This window comes from Pseudophryne corroboree, chromosome 8 (assembly GCF_028390025.1).
Source record: "Pseudophryne corroboree isolate aPseCor3 chromosome 8, aPseCor3.hap2, whole genome shotgun sequence".
Classification (NCBI taxonomy): domain Eukaryota; kingdom Metazoa; phylum Chordata; class Amphibia; order Anura; family Myobatrachidae; genus Pseudophryne; species Pseudophryne corroboree.
The window spans coordinates 267,179,814-267,194,718 of record NC_086451.1 but is presented as its reverse complement, the minus strand read 5'-3'; the positions used below and the strand labels follow the sequence as shown (position 1 = coordinate 267,194,718).

The following is a 14,905-nucleotide window of genomic DNA, read 5'->3' as shown; positions in this document are numbered from 1 at the left end:
GTGGCTGGTATGAGTCTTACCCGGGATTCAAAAATCCTTCCTTATTGTGTCAGCTCTTCCGGGCACAGTTCCTAACTGAGGCTTGGGGGAGGAGCCAGTGCACACCAGATAGTCCTAAATCTTTCTTAGATGTGCCCAGTCTCCTGCGGAGCCGTCTATTCCCCATGGTCCTTACGGAGTCCCCAGCATCCACTACGGACTACGAGAAATAGAATTACCGGTGAGTAAATTCTTATTTTTTTCTCTTACGTCCTAGAGGATGCTGGGGACTCCGTAAGGACCATGGGGATAGACTGGCTCCACAGGAGACATGGGCACTTTAAGAAAGACTTTAGGTATGGGTGTGCACTGGCTCCTCCCTCTATGCCCCTCCTCCAGACCTCAGTTTACTACTGTGCCCAGAGGAGACTAGGTGCATTACAGGGAGCTCTACTGAGTTTCCTGAAAGAAAGTATTTTGTTAGATTTTTTATTTTCAGGGAGCCTGCTGGCAACAGACTCCCTGCATCGTGGGACTGAGGAGAGAGAAGCAGACCTACTTCTGTGAGTTTCAAGGCTCTGCTTCTTAGGCTACTGGACACCATTAGCTCCAGAGGAAGTCGGAACACAGGTCTCACCCTGGAGTTCGTCCCGGAGCCGCGCTGCCGTCCTCCTCACAGAGCCGGGAGATAGAAGCCGAGTGAGTATGAGAAGAAAGAAGACTTCAGATCTTCACTGAGGTAACGCACAGCAGTTAAGCTGTGCGCCATTGCTCCCACACAGCACACACAAACGGCAGTCACTGTAAGGGCGCAGCCGGGGCGCCCTGGGCAGCAATATAACCTCATTTTCTGGCAAAAGTAGATATATACAGCTAGGCACTTGTATATATAAAGAGCCCCTGCCAGTTTTTTATATATTTTAGCGGGACAGAAGCCCGCCGCTGAGGGGGCGGGGCTTCTTCCTCAGCACTCACCAGCGCCATTTTCTCCACAGCACAGCGCTGAGAGGAAGCTCCCCGGACTCTCCCCTGCTTATCCACAGTGAAAGAGTGTTTTAAAGAAGGGGGGGGCACATAATTTGGCGCAAAAATAAAGATTACAGCGATATCTGGGTAAACATATTGTGTTTTTTTCCTGGGTCATATAGCGCTGGGTGTGTGCTGGCATACTCTCTCTCTGTCTCTCCAAAGGGCCTTGTGGGGGAACTGTCTTCATATAAGAGGATTCCCTGAGTGTGTGGTGTGTCGGTACGCGTGTGCCGGCATGTCTGAGGTAGAAAGGCTCTCATAGGGAGGAGGTGGAGTTAATGACTGTGGTGTCTCCGTCTGCAACACCGACACCTGACTGGTTGGATATGTGGAATGTTTTAGTGCTAATGTGAATTTATTGCACTGAGTCTAGGGAATGTACAGGCGTCAAACCCTGCCTTTCCCCTATGTCACAGGGACCTCCGGGGTCTCAAAAGCACCCACTATCCAAAATAGTAGACACTGAAGCCGACACAGATTCTGACTCCAGTGTCGACTACGATGATGCAAAGTTACAGCCAGAATTGGCAAATAGTATTCAATATATGATTATTGTAATAAAAGATGTTTTGCATATCACAGAGAAACCCCCTGTCCCTGACACGAGGGTACACATGTATAGGGTAAAGAAACCTGAGGTAACCTTTCCCCCATCTCATGAACGAGTTATTGAAAAGGCTTGGGAATCTCCAGACAAGAAACTGCAGATTCCCAAAAAGATTCTTAGGGTGTATCCTTTCCCGACTAAGGACAGGATACGGTGAGAATCTTCCCCAAGGGGGGAAAAAAGCGTGGACACGCTTATCCAAAAGAGTAAAGCTGCCATCCCAAGATATGGCTACCCTCAGGGATCCTGCTGATCGCAAACAGCAGGCTACCTTAAAGTCCATTTACACACATTCTAGTACCTTACTCAGACCAGCAATAGTGTCGGCTGGAGTTTGTAGCGCTGTAGCTGCGTGGATAGGTACCTTATAGACGGAAATTGATACCCTAGATAAGGGTACAATTTTATTGACCCGGGGTCATATTAACGATGCTGTCTTTATATATGAGAGATGCTCAAAGAGACATTGGCCTACTGGGTTCTAGAATCAACGCTATGTCGATTTCTGCTAGACGAGTCCTATGGACCCGGCAATGGACAGGTGATGCCGAATCAAAGAGGCATATGGAGGTTTTACCTTACAAGGGTGAGGAATTGATTGGGGAAGGTCCCTCGGACCTGGTCTCCACAGCTACAGCTGGTAAATCAAAATTTTTGCCTTGTATTCCCTCACAGCCTAAGAAAGCACCACATTATCTAATGCAGTCCTTTCGGTCACAAGAAACGAGAGTACGAGGTGCGTTCTTTCTTGCCAAAGGTAAGGGCAGAGGGAAAAAGCTGCACAACACAGCTAGTTCCCAGGAACAGAAGTCCTTCCCGGCCTGTACAAAATCCACCGCATGACGCTGGGGCTCCGCTAAGGGAGTCCGCCCCAGTGGGGGCACGTCTTTGAATTTTCAGCCACATCTGGGTTCACTCACAGGTGGATCCCTGGGCAATAGAAATTGTTTCTCAGGGTTACAAGCTGGAATTCGAAGAGGTGCCTCCTCGACAGTTTTTCAAATCTGCCCTGCTGACTTCTTCCCCAGAAAGGGAGATAGTGGTAAATGCAATTCACAAATTGTATCTTCAACAGGTGGTGGTCAAGGTTCCCCTACTTCAACAAGGGAGGGGATATTACTCAACCCTGTTTGTAGTCCCGAAACCGGACGGTTCGGTCAGACCCATTTTAAATTTAAAATCCCTGAACCTATACTTGAAAAGGTTCAAGATGGAATCGCTCAGGGCGGTCATCGCCAGCCTGGAAGGGGGGGATTTTATGGTATCTCTGGACATAAAGGATGCGTACCTTCATGTTCCCATATATCCACCTCATCAGGCGTACCTGAGATTTGCGGTACAGGATTGTCATTACCAATTTCAGACGTTGCCGTTTGGGCTTTCCACGGCCCCGAGAATTTTCACCAAGGTAATGGCGGAAATGATGGTGCTCCTGCGCAAGCAGGGTGTCACAATTGTCCCGTACTTGGACGATCTCCTCATAAAAGCGAGATCACGAGAGCAGTTACTGAACAGCGTCACGAAGCAGAGGAACAGCGCCGCTAATTCAACACCTCCGGCTCAGGAGAGAGAGCCGGGAGGTGATCACATCCAGACAGGAGTGAGTGATTGCTTACACGCTTTTCATCAGATACACTGCACTAGGGAGGCCAATCCAGGGCCGTTTTTTCAATCCCGGGAGTCGGGATTGAAAAACGCTCAATCCTGGGATTGCAGTAGGTAGCAGGGAGAGTGGAGGGAGCACGGAGGCTGTATGGAGCTGCGCTGGATAGTGGGTGTAGTGTAGGGAGCAGCGCTGGAGGGGTGGGTGTAGTGTAGGGAGCAGCGCTGGAGGGTGGGTGTAGTGTAGGGAGCAGCGCTGGAGGGGTGGGTGTAGTGTAGGGAGCAGCACTGGAGGGGTGGTTGTAGTGTAGGGAGCAGCGCTGGAGGGTGGTTGTAGTGTAGGGAGCAGCGCTGGTGGGTGTAGTGTAGGGAGCAGCGCTGGAGGGAGGGTGTAGTGAAGGGACTAGGGAGCAGCGCTGGAAGGAGGGTGTCAGTAATACACTTACAATTAGGCGGGCGGCAGCCATGGACAAGACACGCTGAATGCGCCGCTGGGCGTCAGAACGGGCAGTCCGTCTGCCAATCAGGAGCCGCTGCGGCTTCTTCCCTGATTGGCTGCCAGTCCGCCAGCTGTGATTGGCTAGCGGCCGGCGCTACATTTGAAATGCCGCCGCGGTCTGTGTCCATGGATGCCGCCCGCCTAATAATAAGTGTTACTTACACCCACCCTCCCTCACTGCACATGGGCAATGCAATCCCGGGATTCAAATCCCAGCATTTTTGGGCCAGAATCCCAGGATCCTGCCGATCCCGGGATTGGCCTCCCTACATGGCACTATAACATTTGTGGTAAGCTTCCATAAGGACAGCTACTCTTTCTTTCTCATACGTCCTAGAGGATGCTGGGGATACTTCAAGAACCATGGGGTATAGACTGGATCCGCAGGAGACATGGGCACTTTAAGACTTTAAATGGGTGTGAACTGGCACTTCCCTCTATGCCCCTCCTCCAGACTCCAGTTAGATTCTGTGCCCAGTGAGACTGGATGCACACTGAGGAGCTTTCCTGAGTTTCTCTGAAAAAGACTTTTGTTAGGTTTACTATCTTCAGGGAGACTTGCTGGCAACAGGCCTACTTCTGTGAGTTTCAAGGCTCTGCTTCTTAGGCTACTGGACACCATTAGCTCCAGAGGGTCTGATCGCTAGGTACGCCTAGATGCTCGTTCCCGAAGCCGCGCCGTCACCCCCCTTGCAGAGCCAGAAGTCAGAAGCCGGGTGAGTAGAAGATCATCAGAAGACTTCAGTGACGGCAGAAGATTTCAATGACTGCTTTTGAGGTACCGTGCAGCGGCCGCACTGTGCGCCATGCTCCCACATACAAAACGGCACTGCAGAGTGCAGGGGGTCGCCCTGGGCAACATAAAACCTCAATAGCAACTGGCATAAGAGTATACAGTGCCTGGGCACTAAATACAGACCCCCGCCAGTATAAATACATAAAAATAAGCGGGACTGAAGCGCGCCATTAAGGGGGCGTGGCTTAGCCTTCACAGCTCTAACCAGCGCCATTTTCTCTTCACAGCTGCAGAGACGCTGAGCCTGGCCTCCCACACTGATGTACAAGTAACAGGGTGCAAAACGGGGGGGGGGGGGGGGGGCACAGTGGATTTGGTGCTATTTTATTGATCTTAAAAGCACTAACAGGCCTGGGCAGTATATTACACGCTTCAGAACCGGGACAGGCGCTGGGTTGTGAGCTGGCAGAACTCCCTCTGTGTTACTCTTAACATGCTTTGCTGTGGGTCTATCCCCTATAGCCCCAGTGTGTTGTGGGTGTCTGTATGCGTGTGTCGACATGTCTGAGGCTGAGTGCTCTTCCCAGGAGGAGGCTGGAGTGGGGACAGAAAAGGCTGTGGGAGTGACCGTGTCGGCACCGCTGACGGCTGATTAGGTAAATGTTTTGAATGCTAATGTAGCTCGATTGAACAAAAGATTGGATAAATCTGAGTCTCAGAACCAGACATGGAGAAAATCCATGGAGGATGCATTATCACAAGTTCAGACCCCCTCGGGTCACAGAAGCATTCATTTACACCGACACGGACTCGGATTCCAGTGTCGACTATAGTGATGCCAGATTGAATCCTAAACTGGCTAAGAGCATTCAGTACATGATTGTGGCGATAAAAGACGTATTACATATCACGGAAGACCCGGCTGTTCCTGATACTAAGGTCTGCATGTTTAAGGGAAAGAAACCTGAGGTGACGTTTCCTACCTCTCATGAACTGAACGCTCTTTTTGAAAAAGCTTGAGAAAATCCTGACAAGAAGTCACATGTTCCCAAGAGAATACCGGTGGCATATCAGTTCCCCTCTGGGGACAGGGAAAAGTGGGAGTCAACCCCCACCGTGGACAAAGCTCTATCGCGTTTGACCAAAAAGGTGGCGCTTCCGTCTCCTGACACGGCAGCCCTAAAGGATCCTGCGGATCGTAAGCAGGAAAATACACTAAAATCCATTTATGTCACTACAGGTACGCTGCTCAGGCCTGCCGTGGCATCGGCATGGGTGAATAGCGCCATTGAAAAGTGAGCAGATAACTTGTCATCTGATATGGATTCCCTGGACAGGGATAGCGTGCTTTTGACACTGGGTCATATCAGGGAAGCTGCGAGGGATATTGGCCTTTTGGGATCAAGGGCCAATGCCATGGCGGTCTCGGCTAGGAGGGCATTGTGGATTCATCAATGGATTGCTGATGCTGACTCTAAGAAGGCTATGGAGTCTCTGCCGTTCAACGGCAGTATCTTGTTTGGTGACGGCCTCACTGACCTGGTATCTACGGCTACCGCGGCTAAGTCATTGTTTCTACCTTATGTTCCTGCACAACAAAAGAAAACGGCCCACTATTAGATGCTGTCCTTTCGGCCCAATAAATACAAAAAAGGACGAGGGTTTTCCTTCCTTGCTACAAGAGGAAGGGGAAAAAGGTCACAGGCTGTGGCAAGTTCCCAAGAGCAGAAGTCCTCCCCGGCTTCTACCAAATCCACCGCATGACGCTGGGGCTCCTCTGCAGGAGTCCGCACCGGTGGGGGCACGTCTCAAACTCTTCAGTCAGGTCTGGGTTCGCTCGGCCCTGGATCCTTGGGTATTGGAAATAGTAACCCAAGGGTACAGTTTGGAGTTTCAAGACGTGCCCCCTCACCGATTTTTCAAATCGGACTTGCCAGCTTCTCTTCCAGAAAGAGAGGTAGTTTACGCTGCAATACTAAAGCTGTGTCAAAATCAAGTCATTGTCACGGTACCCCCGTCACAACAGGGGGAAGGCTTTTATTCGAGCCTGTTCGTGGTCCCGAAGACGGATGGCTCAGTCAGACCGATTCTGAACCTAGAAATTGAGGGATTTTATCTGAAAAAATTCAAATTCAAGATGGAATCTCTCCGAGCAGTGATCTCCAGTCTGGAGGAGGGGGATTTTATGGTGTCGGTCGACATAAAGGATGCCTACTTGCACTCCCCATATATCCTCCACATCAGGCTTATCTGAGGTTTGCTGTTCAGCAATGTCATTACCAATTTCAGACGTTGCCGTTTGGTCTGTCCACGGCTCCGAGGATTTTCACCAAGGTTATGGCGGAAATGATGGTTCTCCTGCGCGAGCAGGGAATCACAATTATCCCGTACTTAGACGATCTCCTGATGAAGGCGAGATCCAAGGAGAAATTACTGAATGTTACGCTCTCCCTGGCAATTCTGCAACAACATGGTTGGCTCCTAAACTTGCCAAAATCACAGTTGGTTCCGACAACACGGCTGTCGTTCTTGGGTATGATTCTGGATACAGAATTACAGAGTTTTTCTTCCAGTGGAAAAGGCTCTGGAAATACAGAACATGGTAAAACAGATTCTGAAACCGGCAAGAGTGTCGATCCATCAATGCACTCGGTTGCTGGGGAAGATGGTGGCGGCCTACGAGGCCATTCAGTTTGGCAGGTTCCATGCCAGGGTGTTTCAGTGGGACTGTTGGACAAGTGGTCCGGGTCTCACCTCCACATGCACCCGAAAAATAATCCTATCTTCCAGGACCAGAATCTCTCTCCTGTGGTGGCTGCACAGTTCTCACCTCCTAGAGGGACGCAGGTTCGGGATCCAGGATTGGATCCTGGTGACCACGGATGCAAGTCTCCGAGGCTGTGGAGCAGTCACACAGGTGGAAAATTTCCAGGGAAAATGGTCAAGCCAGGAAGCTTGTCTGCACATCAACATTCTTGAATTAAGGGCCATTTACAACGGCTTCGGCAAGCGGAAAATCTTCGCGGTCTGCCCGTCTTGATTCAGTCAGACAACGTAACAGCAGTGGCGTACATAAACCGCCAGGGCGGAACAAAGAGCAGAGCGGCGATGGTGCAGGCCACAAAAGTTCTTCGCTGGGCGGAGAAACATGCAAATGCTCTGTCAGCAGTCTTCATTCCAGGAGTGGACAACTGGGAAGCAGACTTCCTCAACAGACACGATCTCCATCCAGAAGAGTGGGGTCTTCATCAAGAGGTCTTTGCAGAAGTGACAAGTCATTGGGGAATTCCTCAAATGGACATGATGGCGTCTTGCCTCAACAAGAAACTTCAGCGATATTGTTCCAGGTCGAGGGACCCTCAAGCAAAAGTGGTGGACGCCCTGGTGTCACCATGGGTGTTTCAGTCGGTCTATGTGTTCCCTCCACTTCCACTCATTCCGAAGGTGATAAAGATCATAAGAAGAACAAAGGTTCAGGCGATCCTCATTGTTCCGGACTGGCCAAGGATGGCTTGGTATCCAGATCTTCAAGAATTACTCGTAGAAGATCCCTGGCCTCTTCCTCTTCGAGAGGACCTGTTACAGCAAGGACCGTGCGTGTATCAAGACTTACCCCGGCTGCGTTTGACGGCATGGGGGTTGAACGTCAACTCCTAGCCCTGAAAGGGTATTCCCAGTGAAGTCATTCCCACACTACTTCAGGCTAGAAAAGAAGTAACGGCGAAGCATTACCACCGTATTTGGAGAAAATATGCGTCTTTGTGTGAATCCAAGAAGGCTCCTACGGAAGAATTTCAGCTGGGGCGTTTGCTCCATTTTTTGCAAGTAGGTGTGGATGCGGGCCTAAAGTTAGGCTCCATTAAAGTACAAATTTTGGCCTTATCTATTTTCTTTTAGAAAGAATTGGCCTCCCTTCCAGAAGTTCAGACCTTCGTGAAGGGCGTGCTGCACATCCAACCTCCCTTTGTGCCCCCAGTGGCACCATGGGATCTTAATGTGGTGTTGCAGTTCCTGCAATCTCATTGGTTTGAACCTTTACGTAAGGTTGAGTTGAAATTCCTTACTTGGAAAGTGGTCATGCTGTTGGCCTTGGCATCCGCAAGGCGGGTGTCTAACTTGGCGGCTTTGTCTCACAAAAGCCCCTATTTAATCTTCCATGCAGATAGAGCGGAGTTGAGAACTCGTCAGCAATTTCTGCCAAAAGTGGTTTCATCGTTTCACGTAAACCAGCCTATTGTGGTGCCAGTGGCTACTGACGCCTTGGCGGAGTCGATGTCTCTCGATGTGGTCAGAGCTTTGAAAATCTATGTCGCCAGAACGGCTCAGATTAGGAAAACAGAGGCTCTGTTTGTGCTGTGAGCTCCCAACTCTCCCACCCGTTCTAGAGCTTTGGTGTATAAAGCCCATGGTTCTTGAAGCATTCCCAGCATCCTCTAGGATGTATGAGAAAATAGGATTTTAATACCTACCGGTAAATCCTTTTCTCTTAGTCCGTAGAGGATGCTGGGCGCCCGTACCTGTGCGGACACTATCTGCAGTACTTGTTTAATAGTTATTGCTTGTGTTACACAAAGGTTGTGTTTCAGTTATGGCCGGCCTGTTGCTGATTTTGTTCATGCCGTTGACTGGAATTCTGTTTAATGCCATGTTGTACGGCGTGTTTGTGGTGTGAGTTGGTATATATCTCACCCTTAGTTTAACAATAAATCCTTTTCCTCTAAATGTCCGTCTCCCTGGGCACAGTTCCTATAACTGGAGTCTGGAGGAGGGGCATAGAGAGAGAAGCCAGTTCACACCCATTTAAAGTCTTAAAGTACCCATGTCTCCTGCGGATCCCGTCTATACCCCATGGTTCTTGAAGCATCCTTTACGGACTAAGAGAAAAGGATTTACCGGTAGGTATTAAAATCCTATTTTTTTTACGTATGGACATTGGACTTAAATTTTTTTAATACATACAAAAATCGTCGTTGCATTCTATATACACGGTTCTTTCCCCTTTTTTTAAAGGAATTGGGTGCTTCTAAATGTGATTCTATTTACTTGTTTTTATATTTATGTGTGACTATTGTGTTTAAAATAACTTTTTATGTGGAAACCAAATTACAAAATCAAAATACTGATTTTTCAACTTAGTGTTGCATCTTTATTCAGCCAGAATATATTGCTTGGTAACAGTAATGTAAATGAGCGCAATAGCCACATCAATTTCATCAATTTCTTATGCATGTCTGAATAACTGCAATATTAATGGTTTGAGTGGTAAAGATACATCCCTTTACTTGCCCCAATCTTACTGCACCAGGACCCATCACTTCTACAAGTCACAGGAACTGTATTGATCTTTGTAGAACAGGCCAGGAGAAATTCAAAATTTAGACACTAGGGACACATGTTAGCAGCCAGCAATTATGCGATAATTGTCAATCCACAGAAAATCTTTTCGGTGGGGAGAGGCACATTGAAAGGGAGAGTTTCATACTAATGACTAATTAGAGCCCAATACTATTAGACCGAATACTGCTTGAAATTGGCATATTAGAGAAATGGGTTCCATTCAATTTGCCGGCTTTCTGGGATCCGGGCGGTAAGGATGCCGACAGTGCCGCCATCCGGAATCCCGGCAAAACGGCATTATTCCCACTTTTGGGGATCCACGACACTTATAGAGTGGGAATAGATCCTGTGGTGAGTGCAGCAAGCCCGCAAGGAGACTCTTTGCATTTGCCCTGCTGCCGACATTCTGGCGGGTGGTATGCCGCTGTCGGGATATGGACAGCTGGCATCCCACCCGCCGGTAAATCATACTGATTCCATACAAACTTCTGCTCCAACAGCACCTAGCACCGGTCTGTGTACCGCTACAGTAAAACCTGTACTCCCCCAAATGAATAGCTTACTGTAGGACATGACCCCTTCTTCCAATAGCGCACTCTACCAGTCTGTGCCCCTCCCCAATCAGAAGCAGAAGGCTTAATTCAGACCTAATCACAGCAGCAAATTTGTTAGCCAATGGCCAAAACCATGTGCACTGCAGGGGAGGGCAGATATGACATGTGCGCAGAGAGTTCGATTTGGGTGGGTTATGTTGTTTCTGTGCAGGGTAAATACTGGCTGCTTTATTTTTACACTGCAATTTAGATTTCAGGTTGAACACACCCCACCCAAATCTAACTCTCTCTGCACTTGTTATATCTGCCTCCCCTGCAGTGCACATGGTTTTGCCCATTAGCTAACAAATTAGCTGCTGCCATCAGGTCTGAATTAAGCCCATAGTTCACAAGTCTGTGCATATTCCCTGCCACCACCCTCCCCCCACCCCAGCCATCCGTATGTTGCATTGAGTTTCCCTTTACTCAGCAGAACACCGTAAACATTGACCACTCATGCTGGTGCTACTTGGTCACCATCATTATTGTTTGTAAAGTTTAACACAACTCCACAACAGCAGTTAGAAAATACTCTACATACTACAAAGTCTAGTGCCCACCTAAAAAGCACATATGAGTATACAAAGGTAGGTTCAGACATGAGACTGAGGGTAGACAGTCTGTACGCTCTCATGAGCACAATCTAGAGGCTCAGTGATTTATGCCTCCAGGTATACCACCGGCCTCCTTCACCAGCATATATATACCAAATTTCCTCCAGGTAACATGCAGCTGCTGTGGCGCCTCTTTTGTGGCGACCATGCTGCTTCCTTGTATGCCTTGTACTTGCGGTATTGACTGCATCTTTCACTTTTTTTCTTTCTTTTTTTTTTACAGTGAGAAAGTCAATAAAGGAATTGGCATAGAAAATATTCATTATTTAAATGATGGGTTGTGGCACATGAAGACCTACAAGTGAAGCACTGTATGCGTACCGGAGAGCACTCTGACTTAATCTAGACTTGAAAGTAACCTGTTTTTATTCATGTGTTGGAATGTGATATTTGCTTTCTGTGCTGCTTAATAAAGCAAGTGTCATAAGTATGTGTGTATATATATTTCTATTTCTCGTATGGTTTGTTTAAAGCTGTATTCAACCTGGCTGTTTACAAACTGATCAATAAATGATAGGGGTTGCTGTATCATGCAGAGAAAAGAATGGAGACATTGCCTATTGCAACCAGTCACTATCTACCTATCATTATATAGAATGTTCTTGATACATGATTCTTCTTGCTGATCGGTTGCTATGGGTAACGTCTCCACTGGTCCACTTCTCCACTCTTGATCACTATTACCCAGGACTCGCACAATGTAATGCCAGTCGCTTCTTTATATACCCCATCAGTGGAGATCCCATGCATATATTGACGTGGGTATGTCAGGGCAAACTGGATTTGGACGATTCTTTTACTTTATGGTCCTGGTCTTTCGCTCATAGGAGCCAGTCATAACTCATGGTGTGAGCAGTACTGTGGTCTCCGTTAACTAGAACAAATCCAGTATTTTCCTACATCCCAGGTTCCAGAGGAATGCAGGAGACTTTAGTGGGCTCTGAAATAGCATACTTGGGTGCATGTATCTCTAGGTCTCCCTATGATGATTTACGACATCCTGTACAGGAAAGATGCACTTTTTTAATATAAGAAACATTGATTTGATTGGAGTTACAGGTGAAGTTTCCCATATCTGAAATTCCAAAAGCCATGTTTTTTTGAGCGTGACAGAGATGGTGACAGCGTTGCTTCCTGATGGTTCAGTGTACACACACTTAAGTGCAGAAAACTAATAAAAGAAACCTGTATGAAATGACCTTCAGGCTGTGTGTCTAAGGTGTATATGAAACATACTGTAAATGCATTTCAAGTTTTGACTAGGGTCTCATCTCCAAAATAGGTCATTATGGTTATCATTTCTGATACGGGAGACTCTGGTAAATGTATGAAACGTCGATAGGAGGGGAAAGAGTTACCTGCACATGTTATGTGCGCTGATGCTGCTTCCCCCCCCCCACCATATATTACATCAGCGGTGTGTGCCACTGTCATAATCGTCGCTGCTATCTTTTTAGATAGCACGCCGATATGCAGGGCAATGTATGGACTGTCAGTTGCACTGACCATTCCAACAGCTGCAGGCATCATTGCCCATACACCACAGTAGAGACAGAGCTGTCCCTGGCTGTGGCGATTGCCAGCTCTGGGCTGCATGTGAGATCTTGCGATAGAGAGATCTCGCGCATGCGCACAGGAGCCGGCCGGAGAGAGACACAGTGCATCAGCACTAGGCTGATGCGCTATGTTGGGGCTGCCAGTGATCGCTGGAGAGGGGAGTTTTCACTCCCCCACTTTGGAATCCAGGATGTTCTTACATCTCTGTGCTGCTGCTTCCTGCCTCGCCTTGGAAAAGAGATCGAGCAGGAAGCATTATATTGTGCAGGTAGAATACATTTCTCTAACGTCCTAGTGGATGCTGGGGACTCCGTCAGGACCAAGGGGATAGCGGCTCCGCAGGAGACAGGGCACAAAAGCAAGCTTTTAGGATCACATGGTGTGTACTGGCTCCTCCCCCTATGACCCTCCTCCAAGCCTCAGTTAGGTTTTTGTGCCCGTCCGAGAGGGTGCAATCTAGGTGGCTCTCCTAAAGAGCTGTTTAGAAAAGTTTTTTTTTAGGTTTCAATCTCAGTGATTCCTGCTGGCAACAGGATCACTGCATCGAGGGACTTAGGGGAGAGATTTCCAACTCACCTGCGTGCAGGATGGATTGGAGTCTTAGGCTACTGGACACTTAGCTCCAGAGGGAGTCGGAACACAGGTCAGCCTGGGGTTCGTCCCGGAGCCGCGCCGCCGATCCCCCTTACAGACGCTGAAGAGACGGCAGAACGGAGGTCCGGAAAACAGGCGGCAGAAGACTCCACAGTCTTCATGAAGGTAGCGCACAGCACTGCAGCTGTGCGCCATTGTTGTCACACGGCTCACTGACTCAGTCACGGAGGGTGCAGGGCGCTGCTGGGGGCGCCCTGGGCAGCAATATAATTACCTTTAGTGGCAAAATAAATACATCACATATAGCCATTAAGGCTATATGTATGTATTTTAACCCAGGCCAGTTTATTAAAAACCGGGAGAAGAAGCCCGCCGGAAAAGGGGCGGAGCTTATTCTCCTCAGCACTCAGCGCCATTTTCCTGCTCAGCTCCGCTGGTGAGGAAGGCTCCCAGGACTCTCCCCTGCACTGCACTACAGAAACAGGGTAACAAAGAGAAGGGTGGCATAAATTGGCGATATTTATATATTAAGAGCGCATATATAGTAAACAACACCTTCTAGGGTTGTTTATATACATTTATAGCGCTTTTGGTGTGTGCTGGCAAACTCTCCCTCTGTCTCCCCAAAGGGCTAGTGGGTCCTGTCCTCTATCAGAGCATTCCCTATGTGTGTGCTGTATGTCGGTACGTGTGTGTCGACATGTATGAGGAAAATATTGGTGAGGAGGCGGAGCAAATTGCCTGTAATGGTGATGTCACTCTCTAGGGAGTCGACACCGGAATGGATGGCTTATTTATGGAAATTACGTGACAATGTCAACACGCTGCAAGCCGGTTGACGACATGAGAGGGCCGGCGAACAAATTAGTATCTGTCCAGGCGTCTCAAACACCGTCAGGGGCTGTAAAATGCCCATTTACCTCAGTCGGTCGACACAGACCCAGACACGGACACTGATTTCAGTGTCGACGGTGAAGAAACAAACGTATTTTCTTTTAGGGCCACACGTTAAGGGCAATGAAGGAGGTGTTACATATTTCTGATACTCCAAGTACCACAAAAAAGGGTATTATGTGTGAGGTGAAAAAACTACCTGTAGTTTTTCCTGAATCAGATAAATTAAATGAAGTGTGTGATGATGCGTGGGTTTCCCCCGATAGAAAATTATTGGCGGTATACCCTTTCCCGCCAGAAGTTAAGGTGCGGTGGGAAACACCCCTCAGGGTGGATAAGGCGCTCACACGCTTATCAGAACAAGTGGCGGTACCATCTACGGATAGGGCCGTACTTAAGGAGCCAGCTGATAGGAGGCTGAAAAATATCCTAAAAAGTATACACACACATGCTGGTGTTATACTGCGACCAGCGATCGCCTCAGCCTGGATGTGCAGAGCTGAGGTGGCTTGGTCGGATTCCCTGACTAAAAATATTGATACCTTTGACAGGGACAGTATTTTATTGACTATAGAGCATTTAAAGGATGCATTTCTATATATGCGAGATGCGCAGAGGGATATTTGCACTCTGGCATCAAGAGTAAATGCGATGTCCATATCTGCAAGAAGATGTTTATGGACACGACAGTGGTCAGGTGATGCAGATTCCAAACGGCACAAAGATGTATTGCCGTATAAAGGGGAGGAGTTATTTGGGGTCGGTCCATGGGACCTGGTGGCCAGGGCAACTGCTGGAAAATCCACCGTTTTTTACCCTAAGTCACATCTCTGCAGAAAAAGACACCGTCTTTTCAGCCTCAGT

The 14,905-nt window shown here is 48.3% G+C and overlaps 1 protein-coding gene across 1 annotated transcript in view; it reads left to right on the top strand.

Moving 5' to 3' along the window:
• The window catches only part of MCTS1 (MCTS1 re-initiation and release factor), a 139,425-nt gene extending 127,999 nt beyond the window's left edge, over positions 1-11,426 (top strand). Inside the window, exon 6 of the mRNA XM_063937224.1 lies at positions 11,220-11,426. Coding sequence (XP_063793294.1) covers positions 11,220-11,301 — 82 coding nt within the window. The 3' untranslated portion in view covers positions 11,302-11,426. The remainder of the gene's footprint in view (positions 1-11,219) is intronic.
• Positions 11,427-14,905: the final 3,479 nt, after the last annotated feature.